At 41.8% G+C, this 22,825-nt stretch overlaps 1 protein-coding gene across 2 annotated transcripts in view; it reads right to left on the reverse strand.

Annotated features, from left to right (window-relative positions):
- BLOC1S5 (biogenesis of lysosomal organelles complex 1 subunit 5) overlaps positions 1–22,397 on the reverse strand; it is a gene marked incomplete at its 5' end in the record, with an annotated part of 77,615 nt that extends 55,218 nt beyond the window's left edge. For both annotated transcript variants that reach the window (XM_079935491.1, XM_079935490.1), the window contains 3 exons: positions 804–933; positions 17,746–17,828; positions 22,274–22,397. In XM_079935491.1, coding sequence (XP_079791617.1) covers positions 804–933; positions 17,746–17,828; positions 22,274–22,397 — 337 coding nt within the window. The remainder of the gene's footprint in view (positions 1–803; positions 934–17,745; positions 17,829–22,273) is intronic.
- Positions 22,398–22,825: the final 428 nt, after the last annotated feature.

Raw genomic sequence — 22,825 nt, forward strand, 5'->3', positions numbered from 1 at the left:
CAAAGAAACCAAATGTGATTGTGGGAGGTCTGTCCTCTCCAAGCTCCTCTGAGCATCAGAGGACCCAGGCTAACCTGGACTTGCACACATACTCTTAATGTAACTCAGTCATTAACCAAGCCCCCCTGCTACCTTCCCTCACAGGACATTACATTACCCTCCAGTTTTGCTATTTTCTCCCCAGAAAGATATTGTTTCATGTTGCCCTCCATCGTTATCTACCAGCATCATTTGTCCTTGGACAAACTGAACAGTGTCAATATGGACCCGAGAAGCGCTGAGTTTCTGATACACCTCTAATTTTAAACTCAGTTACTAATAAAACTCCTTTTATTTTATAGTTTAATATGTTTAATAAATATCCTTTTAAGCAAACATCTCTCCATGTTAAAATATTTTGCTTAATGAAAAAAGTGATAAAACATAAACGTTTTTGACAGGTTTTTTTTTTTTTAGTTAAAAACTCTAGTATCCTGTTTGAAAAAGAAGCTTCATTTCATATCCTAATTACTGGTCATCGAACTTTTTCTTATGAATAAGTTTTTTTTTTTAAGGTAAAAAATGTTTCGATTGTCTTACATCCTAGAAGGATTATCTTGTGCACCCATCTTGCCTTGGAGATTAATGCTCTTAGCATCAAGGGCAACACACACTAACGGCTAGATAAGCACCTTATCTGTGACTTCCCTCTCCTGGCTCCCGCTTAAGAATTCTCTCTCCATCTCTCAGCAGATACTCAAGGACATCCATTTTGGCAGCGCATGCATCTGAAATAAAGCAATATGAGAAAACCTCCGGCTTACGTCTCTGGAGAACGTGGTTTAAGCTGTCTTGCATGGTCTCCCTGCACGCGGGAAGAGTATGTTCATTTGTCTCATGGATCATATTCTTCAAGTTTTCAAGAACTCGCATTTCTCGAAGACCACGTTTTTCCTATTAAAAGAAAGTAAACAGCTAGTACATATTGTGTCTTAAATCTTAGTAATTACTTTCTGGGATTTCCACCCAGGTTTTGGTTATCTTATTACCTACTACTGAAATTTACCCAGCCTTCTTCTAATTATTTGGCAATAAATGAGGTCACAACCTGGAGGCATTTTTTTAAATTACGAAATGCTTCACAAGTTGCAATGTAATATTTTTATACCTATGTTTAAAAATGGGCATGGGGGGGCTTCCCTGGTGGCGCAGTGGTTGAGAGTCCGCCTGCCGATGCAGGGGACACGGGTTCGTGCCCCGGTCCGGGAGGATCCCACATGCCATGGAGCGGCTGGGCCCGTGAGCCATGGCTGCTGAGCCTGCGCGTCCAGAGCCTGTTCTCCGCAACGGGAGAGGCCACGACAGGCCCGCATACCGCAAAAAAAAAAAAAAAAAAAAAATGGGCATGAGAAATACTAAAAGAACAGTAAAAGACCTAGACTCCATGTATTTCAACTGTGGCAAAGAAAGAAATGATCTGGTTTTAAATTTGATTTTGTTGTTCTTACCATCATAAAGCTTCTATTATTATGCTCTGTATTTTTCATCTGATTCCAGATTTCTCAACTAAAAATGTGTTGTAAAAGTAATAGTATGTGGGAACTTCCCTGTACAGAAAAGAGTTAACACTGCGTGCCTGAGACCTCCTCCTTACAAAGGCCTGCCTGCAAGGTTGGCCTTCGGCTGGGGGCTGGGAACTTGACCAGAAAACAGCTCCCATGGAGGTGTAAGACACCTCTTTCCTTCTGGGAGTCTGGAATTTTGATACGCGCTAGGCAGTGTGCCTACTTGTCCAGTCCCCAATAAGAACCATGGACCCCCAGGTTCAGACGAGCTTCCCTGGGAGACACTATTTCATGCGTGTTGTCACAACTCACTGCTGGGGGCACCCCTGGAAGTTTCTGCCTGGCTTCCTATAGAGCCTCCCCATGCACCTGTTCCCTTTGCTGATTTTGCTCTGCATCCTTTTGCCATAATAGAGTTCAGCCACCAGTACAACCACATGCTGAGTCCTGTGAGTAACCAATGAACCTGGGGGTGGTCTTGGGGACCCCCAGCCCATCCCCCCTTCAGAAAGCTGAGCTTAAACCACCCTTCCACTTGGGTGGGCTAGACTTAGTGACCTGCTTCCAAAGAATAGAGCAGGGAATAAGAAAAATATTAACTTTACAGTGGAGTCAATGAAGGTGACCTCATCAGTGATGTCATGGTGACAGCACGCACCTCCCAATGTAATGTGACAAGAAAGGCACTTTAACCTCTCTGGTACTCTTTCCCAAAGCCCAGAAACCCAGTATAATCTTAGGAAGAACAGCAGACAAACCCAGATTGGGGGACATTCTACAGGATACTGCCCAGGACTCAAGACTGTCAAGATCAAGAAAAACAAGGAAAGACTGAGAAACTGTCACAGACCAAGAGGACTAGACAGACATGACAATTAAATGCAGTGTGGTGCCCTGGATTACATCCCGGAGCAGGAAGAGGACTGCAATGGAGAAACCGGTGAAATCCAAATAAAGTCTGGTGCTTCATTAGCAGTAATGTATCAATGTCACTTTCTCAGTTTTTACCAATGTAGTATAGTAATTAATGTAAAATATTAACAACGGGAGGGGACTTCCCTGGTGGCGCAGTGGTTAAGAATCCACCTGCCAATGCAGGGGACACGTTCGAGCCCTGGTCCAGGAAGATCCCACATGCCGTGGAGCAACTAAGCCCATGCGCCACAACTACTGAGCCTGCACTCTAGAGACCGCGAGCCACAACTACTGAAACCCGTGCACCTAGAGCCCGTACTCAACAGCAAGAGAAGTCACTGCAATGAAAAGCCCTCACACCACAATGAAGAGTAGCCCCCGCTCACCGCAACTAGAGAAAGCCCACACGCAGCAACAAAGACCCAATGCAACCTAAACAAACAAACAAACAAACAAAACAAAACAAGGGGGGGTGAGACGTATAGGAGACCTCTGTACTACCTTAGTAACTTTACTGTAAATCTTAAAATAATACAAGACGAAAAGTTTACTTCAGAAAGGGTGGTAAACTTGACTGTAAGGAAATAATGTTAGTTACTGGGGTTTTGTTTTGAACCATTCTTATGAGCAGCTGTGGTCAGATTTTTACTCGAATTTTTCCATAATAAAAAATTTTAAACTTATACAAAAGTTGAGAGAGAATGAAAGAATGAATCCTCATGTACTCATCACCAAGCTTCAACTCGTGGCTGACTTTGTTCCCCCTGTAACACTCCGTACAGCCCCCTACCCACAATCCTAGATTCTTTTAAAGCAATATTTCAACATCTACCTTTAAAAAACAAGGATTCCTCTTTAAAAATAAAAAATAAATGAAATCACAGCGCCCTCCCCCTCCCCCATATCCTCCTCCCCTTGCCCCAACCCGCCCACTCACTCTCTCTCAACAATAATTCTTCAATACTAAATATCAACGAAGTACTCACATTACCTCAAATATCCCAATGTTTCCTTCTATACCCCAGTTCGTTTAGACCAAAATCTAAATAAGATTCATACACTGCAACTGGTTAATATGTTTCCTAAATTCTTTTTAATCTATAGATTTCCCTTCCATTTTTTGTCCACCTTGCAACTTATTGAAAAAAAGCGAGTCATCTGTTCTGCACAGTTTCCCACAATCTGTTTTTTAACTGAATGAATCCTAATGGTGTGATTTAAGATATCCTTTTGTCTCTTCTCTCTCCTGTAAATTAGTAGTTAGAACTAGAGAGTTGATCAGATTCACGGTTTGTTTTGTTAAATTGTTTGCAAGCATATTTCAGAGGTAGAGATTGGTTCAAGATGGCAGAGCAGAAGGACGTGTGCTCGCTCCCTCCTGCGAGAGCACCGGAATCACAACTAACAGCTGAACAGTCATCAACAGGAAGACACTGGAACTCACCAAAAAAGATACCCCACATCCAAAGACAAAGGAGAAGCCGCAATGAGATGGAGGAGGGGCGCAATCACAATAAAATCAAATCCCATGACCACTCAGTGGGTGACTAACAAACTGGAGAACACTTATAACACAGAAGTCCACCCAAAGGAGTGAAGGTTCTGAGTCCCACGTCAGGCTTCCCAACCTGGGAGTCCGGCAACAGAAGGAGAAATTCCCAGAGAATCAGACTTTGAAGGCTAGTGGGATTTGATTGCAGTAGTTCGACAGGACTGGGGGAAACAGAGACTCCACTCTTGGAGGGCACACACAAAGTAGTGTACGCATCAGGATCCAGAAGTAGTGACCCCATAGGAAACTGAACCAAACCTACCTGCTAGTGTTGGAAGGTCTCCTGCAGAGGGGGTGGCTGTGGCTCACTGTGGGGACAAGCAAACTGGCAGCAGAAGTTCTTGGAAGTAATCCCCTTGGCGTGACTCCTCCCAGAATCTGCCATTAGCACCACCAAAGACCCTGGGTAGGCTCCAGTGCTGGGTCGCCTCAGGCCAAACAACCAACAGAGAGGGAACCCAGCCCCACCCATCAGCAGACAAGTGGATTAAAGTTTTACTGAGCTCTGCCCACCAGAGCAACACCCAGCTCTACCCACCACCACTCCCTCCCATGAGGAAGCTTGCACAAACCTCTTAGATAGCCTCATCCACCAGAGGGCAGACAGCAGAAGCAAGGAGAACTACAATTCTGCATCTTGTGGAACAAAAACCACATTCATAGAAAGATAGACAAAATGAAAAGGCAGAGGACTTTGTACCACATGAAGGAACAAGATAAACCCCAGAAAAACAACTAAATGAAGTGGAGATAGGCAACCTTCCAGAAAAAGAATTCAGAATAATGACAGTGAAGATGATCCAGGACCTCGGAAATAGAATGGAGGCAAAGATCGAGAAGACGCAAGAAATGTTTAACAAAGACCTAGAAGAATTAAAGAACAAACAACTAGAAGAATTAAAAAACAGAGGTGAACAATACAGTAACTGAAATGAAAAACACACTAGATGGAATCAAGAGCAGAATAACTGAGGCAGAAGAAAGGATAAGTGACCTGGAAGACAGAATGCTGGAATTCACGGATGTGGAACAAAATAAAGAGAATGAAAAGAAATGAAGACAGCCTAAGAGACCTCTGGGACAATATTAAATGCACCAACATTGGCATTATATGGGTCCCAGAAGGAGAGGAGAGAGCGAAAGGACCCGAGAAAATATATGAAGAGATAACAGTCGAAACCTTCCCTAACATGAGAAAGGAAATAGCCACCCAAGTCCAGGAAACTCAGAGTCCCAGGCAATATAAACCCAAGGGGAAACACGCCAAGACACACAGTAATCAAATAGACAAAAATTAAAGACAAAGAAAAATTATTAAAAGCAACAAGGGAAAAACAACAAATAACATATAAGGAAACTCCCATATTGTTAACAGCTGATTTCTCAGCAGAAACTCTACAAGCCAGAAGGGGGTGGCACAATATATTTAAAGTGATGAAAGGGAAGAACCTACAACCAAGATTACTCTACCTGGCAAGGATCTAATTCAGATTCAACGGAGAAATCAAAAGCTCTACAGACAAGCAAAAGCTAAGAGAATTCAGCACCACGTAACCAGCTCTACAACAACTGCTAAAGGAACTTCTCTAGAGACACAAGAGAAGAAAATGACCTACAAAAAACAAACCCAAAACAAATAAGAAAATAGTAATAGGAACATACATATCGATAATTACCTTAAATATGAATGGATTAAGTGCTCCAACCAAAAGACACAGGCTTGCTGAATGGATAGAAAAACAAGACCCACATATATACTGTCTACAATAGACCCACTTCAGACCTAGGGACACATACAGACTGAAAGTGAGGGGATGGAAAAGATATTCCATGCAAATGGAAATCAAAAGAAAGCTGTAGTAGCAATACTCGTATCAGATAAAATAGACTTTAAAATAAAGAATGTTACAAGAGACAAGGAAGGACACTATATAATGATCAAGCGATCAATCCAAGAAGAAGATAGGACAATTATAAATATATATGCACCCAACATAGGAGGAGCACCTCAATACATAAGGTAAATGCTAACAGCTATAAAAGAGGATATCGACAGTAACACAATAATAGAGGGACTTTAACACCTCACTTACACCAATGGACAGGTCATCCAGACAGAAAATTAATAAGGAAACCAAGCTTTAAATGACACACTAGACCAGATAGATTTAATTGATATTTATAGGACATTCCATCCAAAAACAACGCATTACACTTTCTTCTCAAGTACACACAGAACATTCCCCAGGATAGATCACATCTTGGGTCACAAATCAAACCTCAGTAAATTTAGGAGAACTGATATCATATCAAGCATCTTTTCTGACCACAATGCTATGAGACTAGAAATGAATTACAGGGGAAAAAACGTAAAAAACACAAACACATGGAGGCTAAGCAATACGTTACTAAAAAATCAAGAGATCACTGAAGAAATCAAAGAGGAAATAAAAAAATACCTAGAGACAAATGACAATGAAAACACAATGATCCAAAACCTATGGGATGCAGCAAAAGCAGTTCTAAGAGGGAAGTTTATAGCTATACAAGCCTACCTCAAGAAACAAGAAAAATCTCAAATAAACAATCTAACCTGACACCTAAAGGAACTAGAGAAAGAAGAATAAACAAAACCCAAACGTAGCAGAAGGAAAGAAATCATAAAGATCAGAGCAGAAATAAATGAAATAGAAACAAAGAAAACAGTAGCAAAGATCAAGAAAACTAAAAGCTGGTTCTTTGAGAAGACAAACAAAATTGATAAGCCATTACCCAGACTCATCAAGAAAAAGAGGGAGAGGACTCAAATCAATAAAATTAGAAATGAAAAAAGAAAAGTTACAACAGACACCGCAGAAATACAAAGCATCATAAGAGACTACTACAAGCAACTCTATGCCAATAAAATGGACAACCTGGAAAAAATGGACAAATTCTTAGAAAGGTATAACCTTCCAAGACTGAACCAGGAAGAAATTGAAAATATGAAGAGACCAATCACAAGTAATGAAATTGAAACTGTGATTAAAAATCTTCCAACAAACAAAAGTCCAGGACCAGATGGCTTCACAGGTGAATTCTATCAAACATTTAGAGAAGAGCTAATAACACCCATCCTTCTCAAACTCTTCCAAAAAATTGCAGAGGAAGGAACACTCCCAAACTCGTTCTATGAGGCCACCATCACCCTGATACCCAAACCAGACATTACAAAAAAAAAGAAAATTGAAGACCAATATCACTTATGACTACAGATGCAAAAATCCTCAACAAAATACTAGCAAACAGAATCCAACAACACATTAAAAGGATCATACACCATGATCAAGAGGGATGTATCCCAGGGATGCAAGGATTCTTCAACATGTGCAAATCAATTTGATACACCATATTAACAAACTGAAGAATAAAAACCATATGATCATCTCAATAGATGCAGAAAAAGCTTTTGACAAAATTCAACACCTATTTATGATAAAAACTCTCCAGAAAGTGGGCACAGAGGGAACCTACATCAACATAATAAAGGCCATATACAACAAACCCACAGCAAATGGAGAAAAACTAAAAGCATTTCCTCTAAGATCATGAACAAGACAAGATGTCCACTCTCACCATTACTATTCAACATAGTTTTGGAAGTCCTACCCACGGCAATCAGAGAAGAAAAAGAAATGAAATACAAATTGGAAAAGAAGAAAAGTAAAACTGTCACTGTTTGCAGATGACATGATACTATACATAGAGAATCCTAAAGATGCTACCAGAAAAATACTAGAGCTAATCAATGAATTTGGTAAAGTTGCAGGATACAAAATTAATGCACAGAAATCTCTTGCATTCCTATACACTAATGATGAAAAATCTGAGAGAGAAATTAAGGAAACACTCCCATTTACCACTGCAACAAAAAGAATAAAATACCTAGGAATAAACCTACCTAAGGAGACAAAAGACCTGTATGCAGAAAACTATAAAACACTGATGAAAGAAATTAAAGATGATACCAACAGATGGAGAGATATACCATGTTCTTGGATTGGAAGAATCAATATTGTGAAAATGACTATACTACCCAAAGCAATCTACAGATTCAATGCAACCCCTATCAAATTACTAATGGCATTTTTTACAGAACTAGAACAAAAAAATCTTAAAATTTGTATGGAGACACAAAAGACTCCAAATAGCCAAAGGAGTCTTGAGGGAAAAAAACAGAGCTGGAGGAATCAGACTACCTGACTTCAGACTATACTACAAAGCTACAGTAATCAAGACAGTATGGTAGTGGCACAAAAACAGAAACATAGATCAATGGAACAAGATACAAAGCGCGGAGATAAACCCATGCACCTATGGTCAACTAATCTATGACAAAGGAGGCAAGGATATACACTGGAGAAAAGACAGTCTCTTCAATAAGTGGTGCTGGGAAAACTGGACAGCTACATGTAAAAGAATGAAATTGAAACACTCCCTAACACCATACACAAAAATAAACTCAAAACGGATTAGGGACCTAAATGTAAGACTGGACACTATAAAACTCTTAGAGGAAAACATACGAAGAACACTCTTTGACACAAATCACAGCAAGATATTTTTTGACCCACTTCCTAGAATAATGGAAATAAAAACAAAAATAAACAAATGGGACCTACTGAAACTTCAAAGCTTTTGCACAGCAAAGGAAACTATAAACAAGACGAAAAGACAACCCTCAGAATGGGAGAAAATATTTGCAAACGAATCAACAGACAAAGGATTACTCTCCAAAATATAAAACCGGCTCATGCAGCTGTATACTAAAAAAACAAACAACCCAATGCAAAAATGGGCAGAAGACCTAAACAGACATTTCTCCAAAGAAGACATACAGATGGCCCAGAAGCACATGAAAAGCTGCTCAACATCACTAGTTATTAGAGAAATGCAAATCAAAATTACAATGAGGTGTCACCTCACACCAGTTAGAATGGGCATCATCAGAAAATCTACAAACAGCAAACGCTGGAGAGCGTGTGGAGAAAAGGGAACCCTCTTGCACTGTTCGTGGGAACATAAATTGATACAGCCACTATGGAGTATGGAGGCTCCTTAAAAAACTAAAAATAGAACTACCATACAACCCAGCAATCCCACTACTGGGCATATACCCTGAGAAAACCATAATTCAAAAAGACACATGCACCCCAATGTTCACTGCAGCACTATTTACAATAGCCAGGTCATGGACGCAACCTAAATGCCCATCGACAGACGAATGGATAAAGAAGATGTGGTACATATATACAGTGGAATATTACTCAGCCATAAAAAGGAACGAAACTGAGTCATTTGTAGAGACCTGGATGGACCTATAGTCTGTCATACAGAGTGAAGTAAGTCAGAAAGAGAAAAAACAAATATCGTTTATTAACGCTTATATGTGGAATCTAGAAAAATGGTACAAATGGACCAGTTTGCAAGGGAGAAACTGAGACACAGATGTAGAGAACAAACGTATGGACATCAAGGGGGGAAAGTGGGGAGGGTGTGTGTGTGCGGTGGTGTGATGAATTGGGAGATTGGGATTGACGTATGTACACTAATATGTATAAAATAGATAGCTAATAAGAACCTGCTGTATAAGAAAAGTAAAATAAAATTTAAAAAAAAAAGGAATATTTCAGAGGTGGGCTGTGCACTTTCAACAGGATGCTGGTAACATTCCGTATTCATTTATCAGCAGGAATACTTCCATAAAGAGAAATTTCCCCTCGACAACTATTTGGTTACTCTGAGATATGCTCATATGAAAGGCAGAATAAAACATTTGATTATTTCTCTTTATTCACCAGTTTCAAAAATAATGGTTTGGTTTCCTAAAGCTGCTAAAGGTTTCTTTTCTGTATGTTTCCACGCATTCCTATGACTCATAGGAATATCTGAAGTTTTTAACCCATTGCAGTATTTGTCCTCCCTGATGCTGAAATCATCCTATTTCCAGGGAGAGCCTATTTACCTTGGCTCTGGAATGCTTCAGTCCAAACCCCAGTGCTCCTTAGTAGCTTCTTTGCTTTCTAGTTCGACCTGATGCTCCAGGCTCTTCTTGTCCATTTCCTGACCCAGACTTGGAATCAGCAGGTCTCTAAACACCACTGGTATTTAGAGACTGAGCACTAAGGGTCAGTCATCATTTCTAGCCCTTTGAGTGGACAAGGCTAGGAAATAGGTATTTTTGTGAAAAGAAAAGAAACATCTAAAGTTCACATTCATAATCAAACTTAAATTCAGGGAACTTCCTTCGTGGCTCAGTGGTTAAGAATCCGCCTGCCAATGCAGGGGACACGGGTTCGAGCCCTGGTCTGGGAAGATCCCACATGCCACGGAGCAACTAAGGCCGTGCGCCACAACTACTGAGCCTGCGCTCTAGAGCCCGCGAGCCACAACTACTGAGACTGCGTGCCTAGAGCCCGCGCACCGCAACGAAGAGAAGCCCCTTCTCACCACAACAAGAGGAAGCCGCGCACCACAACAAAGACCCAACACAGCCAAAAATAAATAAATAAATGAATTTATTTTAAAAAAAAAACCCTTAAATTCGGGACTACAGGATTTTTAATTACCCTCCTGTCTTTATGTTTCTTTTTCAATTCTCAAAATACCAACAGAGTTACTCATTTGCTTTATCACCAAGTCAATGAAATAACAATACCAGTGCCAGAATTAACAAAATTACTGAAAATAATTTCAGGTTTTTTTTTTTTTAACTTTCTGTTCTGAAGGGTATTCCACTAGAAATGTACACAGTCAAATTACTGCGTTTTAAAGTTACCTGGAAGAATTTCTCTGCGTGGCAATGCCACCTTCTAGGAAAATAGGTTTGCTTTTTTTACACGTTACTTGATTTTTAGGGATTGCTCCTTAAAATTTAATTCTCTTTTAAATTATGTAAAATATTTACATGGCTCCCAAACTACATCTAAAAATATATATATTCAAGAAAGTCTAGCTTCTATCACTACCTTTTGTATCCTATTCCCTCTAACACTCTTTAATTATTTTTATCCTGCCATTGTCTTAACTATAAGGATATACATCCACATGTATACATAGGTATGTGTATGTATACACAGATGCGTATATAAACATATATGTGTGTGTATATACACATTATGTATAAATATATTTCAACTCCTTCTTAAACAGAAACATGATATACAGACTTTTCTTATTTCACTTTGAGTCACGCTGATTAACACACACACACCCATAACGTATATAATCTTTCTCTATGTGGTCACGCGGTCTATTTGTTCTCTCTTTTGGGTATCTCTTTCAGTATTTTAAAAAGTTGGCGTTTTTGTTCTCATGGTTATGTTTACACTAATACTTCTTACAATAACCCGGTCTCCACTCTGGCTACTGTCTGTTGGTTCCCTACTCTAAGCAAGATTAGTATTAGGTGGTCACCTCTTCTGTCTCTAGCCTTTCCCTCTCCCTCAAAATCTAATCTGCAATAGCATCCTTTCCCTCCCAGTTAATACTGATAAGGCAACAACTGAGGACAGTCTCCTTTTCATATGCCCTCCCCTCTCCTTCCGTTTTCTGATAGGCTGTATCTACACGGGCAGAAGACAGAGCCACCGCATGTGACCTGGTTGACTCTCTCCCTTATAGCCATTGTTTAGCCTTAAATTACACGTTATAGTAAGTGAATTTGTACTGTCACCTCTCTAACAGCCCATTAATGACAATAATTAATTTAAACAACAAATAGGCCCATCCGGTATGTGCTTGTTTTTATGCTGATATTTTTGGCTAAGGTATACGGTTGACACCTACTACAAAAGGAAGACTATAGGGCTTCCCTGGTGGAGCAGTGGTTGAGAGTCCGCCTGCCAATGCAGGGGACACGGATTCGTGCCTGGGTCCGGGAAGATCCCACATGCCGCGGAGCGGCTGGGCCCGTGAGCCAAGGCCACTGAGCTTGCGTGTCCGGAGCCTGTGCTCCGCAACGGGAGAGGCCACAGCAGTGAGAGGCCCGCGTACCGCAAAAAAAAAAAAAAAAAAAAAAAGGAAGACTATAAACCAACATCTGTTTATTTGTTATATGAATATTATTTCTGGGGTGAAAATTCTCAGAGCAAAGCACAGCACCAATGAAGCTTGGTTTCTGATGTATAACACCCCATAAAGTTACATATACAGTTAATTTTTCTCAAGTTGAAATTAATAACAAGTGCTCAGGTAATGTGCTTCAAGACAGTGCCTGGCACTAAATGCTTCAAAATGTTAGCAATTGTTCATAATGTTAGTACAGTCACTGTAATATTTACATTAAAGATGTAACGACAGTATCAGAGAGGAAATGAGAGGCCGATGTAATATTTAAAATTTTCTTTCCATCACAAAATGGTCAGTCCCACAAGTTTCTTTTCTCACAAGTTTTAAAACCGTTATCATACATACGTGAACCTATTACATGCCATGTGGGATCGACTTCTTCCTGATATTTAATACTCTGACAGCTACTCTTACAACCTAACAAAAATGAGATCAGATGTCAAATGAAATTCTTGTCTGTCCTGCCTTTTAAGAGACTTTATCTTTTTTTTTTCTTCCGGTATGCGGGCCTCTCACTGTTGCGGCCTCTCCCGTTGCGGAGCATAGGCTCCGGACGCGCAGGCTCAGCGGCCATGGCTCACGGGCCCAGCCGCTCCGCAGCATGTGGGATCCTCCCGGACCGGAGCACGAACCCGTGTCCCCTGCATCAGCAGGTGGACTCTCAACCACTGCACCACCAGGGAAGCCCGGGACTTTATCTTTTTATCAGTACAACTCACATTCAGACGCAGCAGTAAGAACCCTCACACCTCCTGTAACTACTGTACTTATTTTAACAAATTTTTTTGCCTCAATTTTAATCAACATTTCCTCCATTTTTTCCCTATTTCTCTAACACCTATTTTTCTTTCTCAGTTCAAGTATCAGCCCCGCTTCTGAAGATTTCCCTCCCAGCTCAGCTGGGAGTTAGCTCCGCTTCTGAGATTTCAATCACTTTGTGCTTATTTTATCATAATAATTTCACCATTACAATTTGTTCTCCGCAGACTGTAAATTCCTGAAGGTAGAGACTGTTTCGTATCTATTTTTGCGTATCCGGTGTGACAGACAGCTCTGGATCCATCCCCCTCCTCTCCGCACCCAAATACCACGTGGTGGTAAACCTGGCGTAACAGACACAGCTAGCCGTCGCCCCTCTGCCGTCCTTTCTGCTGCATGAAGTGCACGTGCCATGGCTGGGCTCCCACAGCTACCCTGTGAGCGTGAGCCTGGGGTGAGGGCACCACGGCAGTGAGGAAGAAGGAAAAGCTGGAGGAAGAGCTGACGTCCTAGGGCTGCCACACCTGCCCCAGGCTCTGGCTGCCATGAGAGGAAAGTAAGCACTTAGGAAAGCCACTCTCCTCAGGTGTCTGTCACTAGTGACCAAACACCTTCCTTATGATACACCAAGGTATTCAGGAACCAGTCAATAAAGCAGTCAGAGACTGAAGTTTGCTGAAGATGAGTTCGTGCAGGACTGCACAGCCCCTAAGCATTTCATAAACGCTGACCTGCACGGCCTCCCCTCTGTCCCACACGAGAGAGGCCCCAGCGTCTCTGCAGCTGGAAAGATAACAGTGCAGAAGATCATGCCTTTACTCGCTGACGCAACCAGACAGGCTCACTGGAGGGGCCCTGCCGGGATCTCTGTTCATAGTATTTACTGGAATCGGGGGGAATAAAAGAGCTGTGTGCAGTTGGGAGCAGGAGAGTCAACTGTCCTGAAATACTAACAATCACAAAAAGAGAGCTTAAAATATTATAATAGAAGGTCGATAATTTAAGTAATGCTGCCACCGTGTGGCACTTATTGCCTTCTTTTAGAAAGGAAATTTTATAAAGAAAAGGATTATCGTTGCCGTGTGTGTTAACTTTTAAAAATATATAAACTATAAACGAGTTTCCTTTTAAATGCTAGCCAGTTTTTCTTCAAGTGAACCACATTTAAGTGACCTAGAGAAGACAAAACTTAAGGACCTACTGTGTGGCACATGGAACCATATACAATATCATGTAATAACCTGTAATGGAAAAGAATCTAAAAAAGAATATACATATATATGTATGAGTATGCGTGTATATATATAACTGAATCACTCTGCTGTACACCTGAAACATTGTAAATCAACTGTACTTCAATTTTTAAAAAAAAGACAAAACTTGTAGGAAGCCCTGACAGCTCTGCCTCCCCGTTCCTCCGGTCCAGCCGTGTGACGCTGGGGAAAGACCACTTTTAGTAAATAGAGGATGTTTTTATTTGGGCCAAGATAGAAAAGAATGGTAAGTAATGCACATATCTATTCAAATCTAAATCTCTAAAATGCTTTCAGCTTTTCTCTCATAATTTGAGGGGAAAGGTTAGTGTGTAACAGACAGAAAAGGTACCCGAGCCTGACATACAGGAAAGCTTCCAGGAGACACTAAAAAAGACGGACTGGGGAGGTGACTGCGTGAAAGGACGGCATCAAGTACTTTTCTAGAAGAGGAGTCATGTGACCAATTAGCTGGAGAGAGCGCAAACACAGCTGATGAAATATTTTTGAGCCCTTCAGAGACCATTCTTCAGTGACTACATGAGCCTGCCCGGCTGCATAAAGGCTGGGCCCGTCTGTCTTACTCAGGGATACAGCACTGGTTCCTGACATGAGGTCTCACACAAAATAAGTGCTGAAGACATTTTGTTTCACTTTCTATAATAAGCTTACATCTGTCATACCCAGTGTGAAAATTTTATTCTTTAGTAAACATTTTCCTGAGATGTCTATACCACTTGCTTAACAAATCGCTGTTTTCCCTAAAGATATCAAAAACGGAACCAAAACTCAAAGTATTGCAAATTCTGAATACAATTTTGATTTGATTTTACTTGCTCCCATCTTTCTCTTAATAATAACAGTTACCAACACCTGCCTAACATCGACATACCACGGAATTTAAACAATGATACATTACTTAATCCTCACAAAAACTCTGCAGTATGTATTATTGTTCCCGTTTTAAGAAAGAGGAAACTAGGCCTTAATAAAGCAAATAATCACAGCTAGGAAGAGGGATACCAGGATTTGAGCCCAGATACGTCACAGGTCCAGCTCCAAGGCCCATGTTCTTTTATGCTTCAGCACAGCCCTGTCTCCAAAGAGACCCTGGGGGCTGAACAACGCGGAACCCAGGTAACTGCTCTCCTCTCAAGCACATGCCCGTCTTCTCTCGGCCCCAGTTAACAGAGGTGTTGGCTTCAAAAGGGGGTGAGCTCTTCAATATAACATATTCCGCAGCATAAATGAAATAACACTTCTTTCATCATCCATTCAAGACTCAGTCTTGCTTGTACAGCCCTTTCACAGGAACCACCTACATTATCTAATGAGCACTCAGCCACTAATCAGCTGTGTGACCTTCCACACATTTCTTTCCATCTCTGGGCTCAGTGAAGGGGGGGTGGGGGGGGTTAGATTAGAGAAGCCATCTTAATTCCAAAATTCTATGCTTCTTTTAATATAAAGTAGGCCTTTAGAGATACATTTACAAACTTTTTAAAAATAAAAGCTATTTAGCATTTCAAATTAACCAGATTGGCCAAAAAAAAAAGATGACTTATGAAAGGATGTTGGAAAAGCCAGGTCTTAGGCCAAGCTCTGTTAATTGTGCTTTTGAATCATATTAAGTACCTACCCTACAATGCACAAGACATTCTTTCAGGCACTTTGAACACAACAGAGCATAAGAAAGGTAAGTGTCTATATTCTAGGAAGGACAACGGGCAATAACTAAGCAAAAAGGAAAATATAGGTAGTAATAAGAGCTCATGGAAGGCAGAATTCAAGATGGTCCCTGAGAGCACCACCCCTAGGATATACACACCTCTCAGTTATTCAGTCAAACCCTAACCGAGGTGCTGCTGTATAGATATTCTGCAGGTTTACTTAAAGCCCCAAATCAGCTGACTTTAAGAAAAGGAGATTATCCCTAGAGGGCCTGACTCCATCAGGTGAGTCCTTAACAGGGATGGGACTCTTCTCGGTAAGAGAGGTTTAAAGCATGAAAGGCAGACTTCACTTATGTCTTTGAAGAAGGAAGGGGCCGTGTGGCAGGGAATATGGGTGGCCTCTAGGAGCTGAGAGCGGCCCCGGCCGACAGCAAGCAAGGAAATGGGAACTTCGTCTACCTGGGCAAGGAACTGAGTCCTGCCAAAATCCTGCAAGTCAGAAAGAGGACCCTGAACACCAAATAAGAATGGCGCCTGGACAGCTCCTTGATTTTAACCGTGTCAGACCGTGAGCAGAGTACCCAGCGTGCTGTGCCCAGACTTTATTCCCACTACTTTATTCTCACTATTCAATTGTTAATAATCTTTACATAGCATGATAAGGGAATAGTCTATGGTTAATTTTCTGTCTGGGGGATAATTATTCTTACTCTACAACAGCAATAGTAATGATGACAAAGATAACTAACAGTTATTCCTAGGTACCAGAAAATATTCTAAGATACACACACCTTTAATCGTCACAATAACTCCATGAAGCAGATATTACGCAGATTTTAAGTCTCTTGAACCCAGAAATGGTGTCTAATGCTGCAGCTCTGTTTCTCTTTTGAGTGCTGTGTACCACAGGCTTTCTGTACTTTTAAAGTGTTTATGGAAAGGTTCTCTCCTTTTAGCAGGTTTAGACTTCCTGCTTGGTTGGAGTCTCATTTGAAAATAAAACCCCAGGAATTCTCTGACGGTCCAATGGTTAGGACTTGGTGCTCTCACTGCCAGGGGGTTCAATCACGGGTCGGGGAACTAAGATCCTGCAAGCCGCGAGGCCAAAAAAGAAAGAAAAAGAAAACCCCAACTTCCACAAAATCACAAAACTGCTTGTGTAACGTCATTTACCATCTACCCAACAGGAGCTTGGGATGTTACTATTCAATGCACAGTGAACCAATTATACATGTGCAAAATCACAGTCAAACGAAACAGAATGGCAGGCTAGTGCATCAGGACTGTTGGGACATAGCACACGAGGTGGGGTGGGAGACGGTAAAGCTAGAAAGATAGGAGCCGGGTCATAGAAAGATGCCGGGCTTTGTCCTGTAGACAGAAAATGATATCAAAGGTTTTGAAAAAGTTAATGTCAGAGCGCTCTGGCAGCAGGGTGAAGACTGGATTTGACTGGGTTGATAAAGCAGGCATACCAATCAGAATGGACAGAGATTTGTTAGGTAGCATTTGGAAGGCTTGATCATTGAATGTAACCTAAAGGGGAGGGAATAGCCAAGGGCGATTCTCACGTTTTAACTTGAGTGCTTTCAGTAGATGCTGCTGCCCCAAATGAGAAAAAAAAAATATAGAAAATGGGTCTGCAAAACTGACCCATTCATCTGTAAAATCATTTTTTTCATTATATCTCATTTTATACCTGAAAACCTGAGTTCAACAGACAGTAAACACCCCAGAGCAGGCACCAGAACTGGAGCCCAAGGCACCTGCTGCCTACTCTCGTGCTCCCTCCATTCATGTCAATGCCTCTGAATGCTTTGTACATTTTATGAACACATGAACAGAAATCATAGATTTTAAAACTAGGGAATTTCCCTTCCGTATATTAACACACTAACAATTAGGGCAGTCTTTTTACAAAATAGGTTTCAAATACTCACTTCAAATTCTTTCACAAAATAACGGGTTTCACCTTGGATAACTGGTCTGTGATCTAACAGCCTTGAATGAATTTCTCCGAGATCTGTAAAGACAAAATGAAACTCACGGTCAATCCACGCTAAGTGGCACAATCTCTAGCTTGTTTTACTCTTCCTGTCCCCATAAACGTATGAAGGTTAAAATCCAGTTCAGACTATGGATTATCCAGTCAGTAAATTGGGAAAGTACTTTTGAGAGCAATTTGGCGATATCTAATAAAGTCGAAGACGTATACCTAGCAATTTCATGCCCAAGTATGTGCCCTAGAAAAACTCTTAAACAAAGGAAAGAGAAATGCATAATGTTTACTACAGCATGAATATAATGTCAAAAAAAAAGGGGGGAACGACCTAACATACTCATAGGATGGATATTACAAATCAGTGAGTGAAAATGAATACAGTGGGGTTACATTTATTAACAAGGATAAATCCCATAAATAAAATGTTAAGCAAAAAAGCAACTTTCAGAAGGATAAAGCCATTTATATAAACTTTCAAAATATGCAAAATCACTTCCTGTTGGGACATATACAGAAGCCATAAAGCTATAAAGAAATGCACGAGAACGATAAACACCAAATTCAAGACAGCGGTTACCTTAGAGGAGGGAGGGCCGTGCAATGAGAGCAAAGGGCACGATGGGGCTCTTTATGTGTGTTTATTAATATGGGTGGTGAGTGTTCATTGTAAGTCACTATAAGTCATAATTAAGGAAAAAAAGTTCTGAATTTTAACTGTTTTTGGTGAGTCATCCCGGGGTATATTCTGCTCTCATACCACATACCATATTGTCCTGAAATTTCCTCTCTACTCCAGTGAGTATCTCAGAGACCAAATTGTTTGTATCATCCACAGAGGGTTAACATACATTTTTCTATATGACTGAGAAGCCATTACACTGATCTTGGGATATCTGCGTCTGTGACCTGATGTAATGGGAATTTTCTTAGTCTTTGGAGAATTCAATTCTGTTCAGAAGTGGATAATCACCACTTCTGAAACCCTGACTGCGCTCCAGAACTTAAGATGTGGAGATGAGGGGAAAAAAGATTCTGAAACACACACGACCACAGAAATTAAGCTGGTTTTGTAATAACATTAAAACAACAAAACAAACACATTATAATAATTCAGAGTTGCAGGTATCCCAAGGATTACAAACAAATTCTCTCAGTTTAATAATGTAAAGGTAAGCCACATATTTCCACATAAACTCAATCCTAGCCCTGCTACAGGCAAAGCACTCTTTTGTTGTTTGTTAACAAGACAAAAGATACAATCCTTTGTTCTCCAAAGTGCATACTCTAACGTGGGAGTTAGACAATCTCTTCACACAAAAGACAGAAATAAGCACTTCAACAGACTATGAGACAAGAAAAAACACAGTAAACTGCAGATCTCTCATTATCTAATGAAGTTCTGGCCCTGAATTTGCAGACCTTTAATGTAGTATGTGGATCTCTTTGCCCATCATAAGGAACAATTTACTGCAGAGTAAATTTTTCTGATAACACCCACATCGTCACCATTGTCACCTCACTGCTTCTCAAATCCACCCCTTCTGTTCCATCCTTGCTTGTCTTGGACTGTTTCAACAGAGTGAGTCACACCCCTCTTCAACCCACTCCATGTACAGTCAATTCTGCTTATCTGCAGGACAGTAGGCCCTTTGTATTCTCTGATTCTGCAGTTACAAATTCACTTTATAAAGTAGGCAAGTTCACAAATGGGCACCCTGCAAGATGAGGATCCACTGTACCTGCCTGAGTGTTCTATTTAAAACACAGATCTAACCACGTGACTCTTGTACTTATTGTTGTTCCATAACAATATGGAACATTCAACAAGAAGTCCAATCTCCTTAAAAGGCAAGAATTCTTCTTCGGTCTGATTCCCACGTGTAGTTTCCCAAACATGCCGTGCTGACTCAGGCCTCCACACCTTTGCTCATGCTCTTCCAAACTAAGTCCAAAATATCCTTGCCCGCTTTTCTCAACTACTAACACTTTATTCTTCAAGACTCAGGTCAGACACTCCATGCCCCAGGAAGCTCCCCATCTCCTAACAGCCAACCACAGCCCAGAAAACCTCAAAGACCTGGGGCCTAAGTATTGAAATCATTTATTTATATATTTCCCTCTCCCTAGACCCTGGCAATAAAACTCGACACGTATATTTTCACAATCGATAGTCTTCAAGTAAGATGAACTAAAAACAGATTTTCATACTGAAAATAGTAAATCGTTCCACAAAAAAACCCAAGAAGGTTCTAGACATATTTTCAATTATAACTCAATTTTGAATTAACCTGAAAAACTTCCTTTGAATTACCTTCTTTTAAAGAAAGTACTACATCTGAAACTAATATATTGTAAATCAACCGTACTTCAATTAAAAAAAAAAGTACTACATCAAAATCACAAACTTCTGTGCATCAAAGGACAAAATCAACAGAGTGAAAAGGCAACCCATGGAATGGGAGAAAATATATGCAAATCATGGCTGTAAAGTGGCTAATATCCAGAATAGAAAAAGACCTCCTATAATTCAACAACAGCAAAACACACTACCTGATTTAAAAATGGGCAAAGGACCTGAATAGACATTCCTCCAAATAAGATTTACAAACGTCTAGTAGGCACATAAAGAAGATTAACCTTAGGGAAATGCAAATCAAAACTACAAGTTACTGGGACTTCCCTGGGGGTCCAGTGGGTAAGACACCAAGCTCCCAGGGCAGGGGGCCCGGGTTCGATCCCTGGTCAGGGAACTAGATCCCATGTGCCGCAACTAAGACCTGGCGCAGCCAAAATAAATAAATAAATATTAAAAAACAAAAACAAAACTACAAGATACTACCTCACACCCACTACCAAAGAAACAGAAAATAACAAGTATTGTTTAGGTTGTGGAGAAATGGGAACACCTGTGAACTGTTGGTGAGAATGTAAAACGGTTCAGCCACTACAGAAAACAGCAGAGTGGCTGCTCACAAAGTTACAAACAGATTTATCATTCGATCCAGCAATTCAGCTGTGGGTATATATCCAAAACAAATGAAAGCAACAACTTGATATTTGTACATCCATGCTCACAAGGGCCAAAAATGGGAAGCAATCCAAGTGTCCATCCATGGGTGAATGTACACCCAAAATGTGGGATATGTGTATGTGTGTGTGTGTGTGTGTGTGTGTGTGTGTGTGTGTGTGTGTGTGTGTGTGTGTGTGTGTGTGTGTGTGTATACAATGAAATATTTGAATCATAGTCAGCTTTAAAAAGGAAGGAAATTCTGCCACATGCACGATTTTACTTATATGAAGTACCTAAAGTACCCACATTCAGAAACAGAAAGCAAAATGGTGGCTGCCAGGGGCTGGGGCGGGGGAAAGGGGAGACTGGGGAGTCCGTGTTCAATGGGTACACAGCTGCAGTCTGGGAAGATGGAATAGTTATGGAGCTGGATGGTGGTGACGGTTTCACAACAACGTGAAACGTACCAATGCCACTGAATAGTACGCTAAAATATGATTTGAGGGAAACTTTATATTCCATGTATTTTACCGTAATTTAAAAAAATTTAAGTAATAGTTCACTAAGATTGCACATGTAAACAATTATAATTAAGGGCTAACACCCATGCACTACGCCCACACTACTAACTAGATTTGAGACACCCTGAATTCTACACAAACCTGACAGATACGGTTAAAATGCAATAGGCATGAACACGAGGATGCCATTCCCTGGGCAGCGCTGAGGGGCGCCGGAATCCTACAAGGGCTTCAACACTGCAAGACGGTAGGGCTGCCGGCAGAAGCGAGGGGTTAAGAGAGGACGGAGACGAGGCGGTGCGGTATTTAACTGGCAAAGATCTTCCTGCACGAAACAGTTGTTGAGAGTTTGGAGAATCAAACCAATTCAGGTTCTGTGAGAATAAGGGCTGTAGCTAGGTTGTAACCTTCTCCCAGCTCAAAGCAGACGGGACGAGTGGACATCGGTACACGTGTTGGGGGCCTTTGGTGTTTTAAGATGCCTTCATGTTCTCTCGTTTCCACCTTGCACGACCCAGGAGCAGACAGGGTCAGAGCGAACGACCTAGGCACACACCTCCTAAGCGGCCTGCCTGGGTGCGCGGGCTCTTCCCGACTCCCAAGCTCAGGGCGTCACACGTGGGTCGCGAGCCCGCGTCCACGGCAGCTCCACGCAGGGTCCCGGGCTGGGGGAGGGGAGAGGGCAGCCCGACGGCTCTCGGCTGCGGCTTCTACGAGGAAGCAGGAGGGGCTAGGGCGATTTGCTGTTACTGGGAAGCACCTGGCGCGGGGAAACAGGCGTCAATGCGCAGACCCCTCCCCCACCCACCCACCGCAAACGCCAGGCCGCCCGGGAGCCGGGGGTCGACCTGGGGCTCGGCCCCGGGTCAGAGGACGCCGCCTGGGAGGTGGGGCTGCGCTGGGACCACCGAGCCGAGAACCCTAGTACTCCGTACCCTTGATAATGAGGTGGGCTGGCGAGCCCGCGGTCCCCAGCGTGTCCTTCTTCTTGCCGCCGCCGCCGCCGCCGCCCGAGGCGGCCTCACAAACCACGGGGGTCTCCGTCCCTCCGCCGCTCATCCCGGCCAGCTCCGCCCACCCGCGGCCGCGCTGCGCCTGCGCAAACCTACACAGTCCGCTTTCCCCGCGCGGGGTTTAGGCGTCATCAAAGGGCATCGGGGAAGCTGAGTCTACCCAGGGGCCGGTTCCTATAAAGCCACTATGGTGCGGCCAGGGATGTGAGTTTGAAGAAGCCGGTGCCGCCATGCTGGGTTAGGGCAGATGCTGCCGGAATAGGAAGGTGTTTGAAAGTTAGAGCTAAATTTATTCCTCCCTAAACCTGCTGGAATTTATCGTGATTTAGAGAGGTTGGCGGAGAGGGGATCTAGTCATAGATGAATATGAATAATAGTGGGGTAAATACATCATCTATATTATTACCTGCCACCAGTATTTAATGGAGGTTGTTGACGTGCGTGCTTTGCCACATTTGCTCATCATGGCAACTG

Source organism: Stenella coeruleoalba, assembly GCF_951394435.1.
Source record: "Stenella coeruleoalba genome assembly, chromosome: 10".
NCBI classification, from domain to species: domain Eukaryota; kingdom Metazoa; phylum Chordata; class Mammalia; order Artiodactyla; family Delphinidae; genus Stenella; species Stenella coeruleoalba.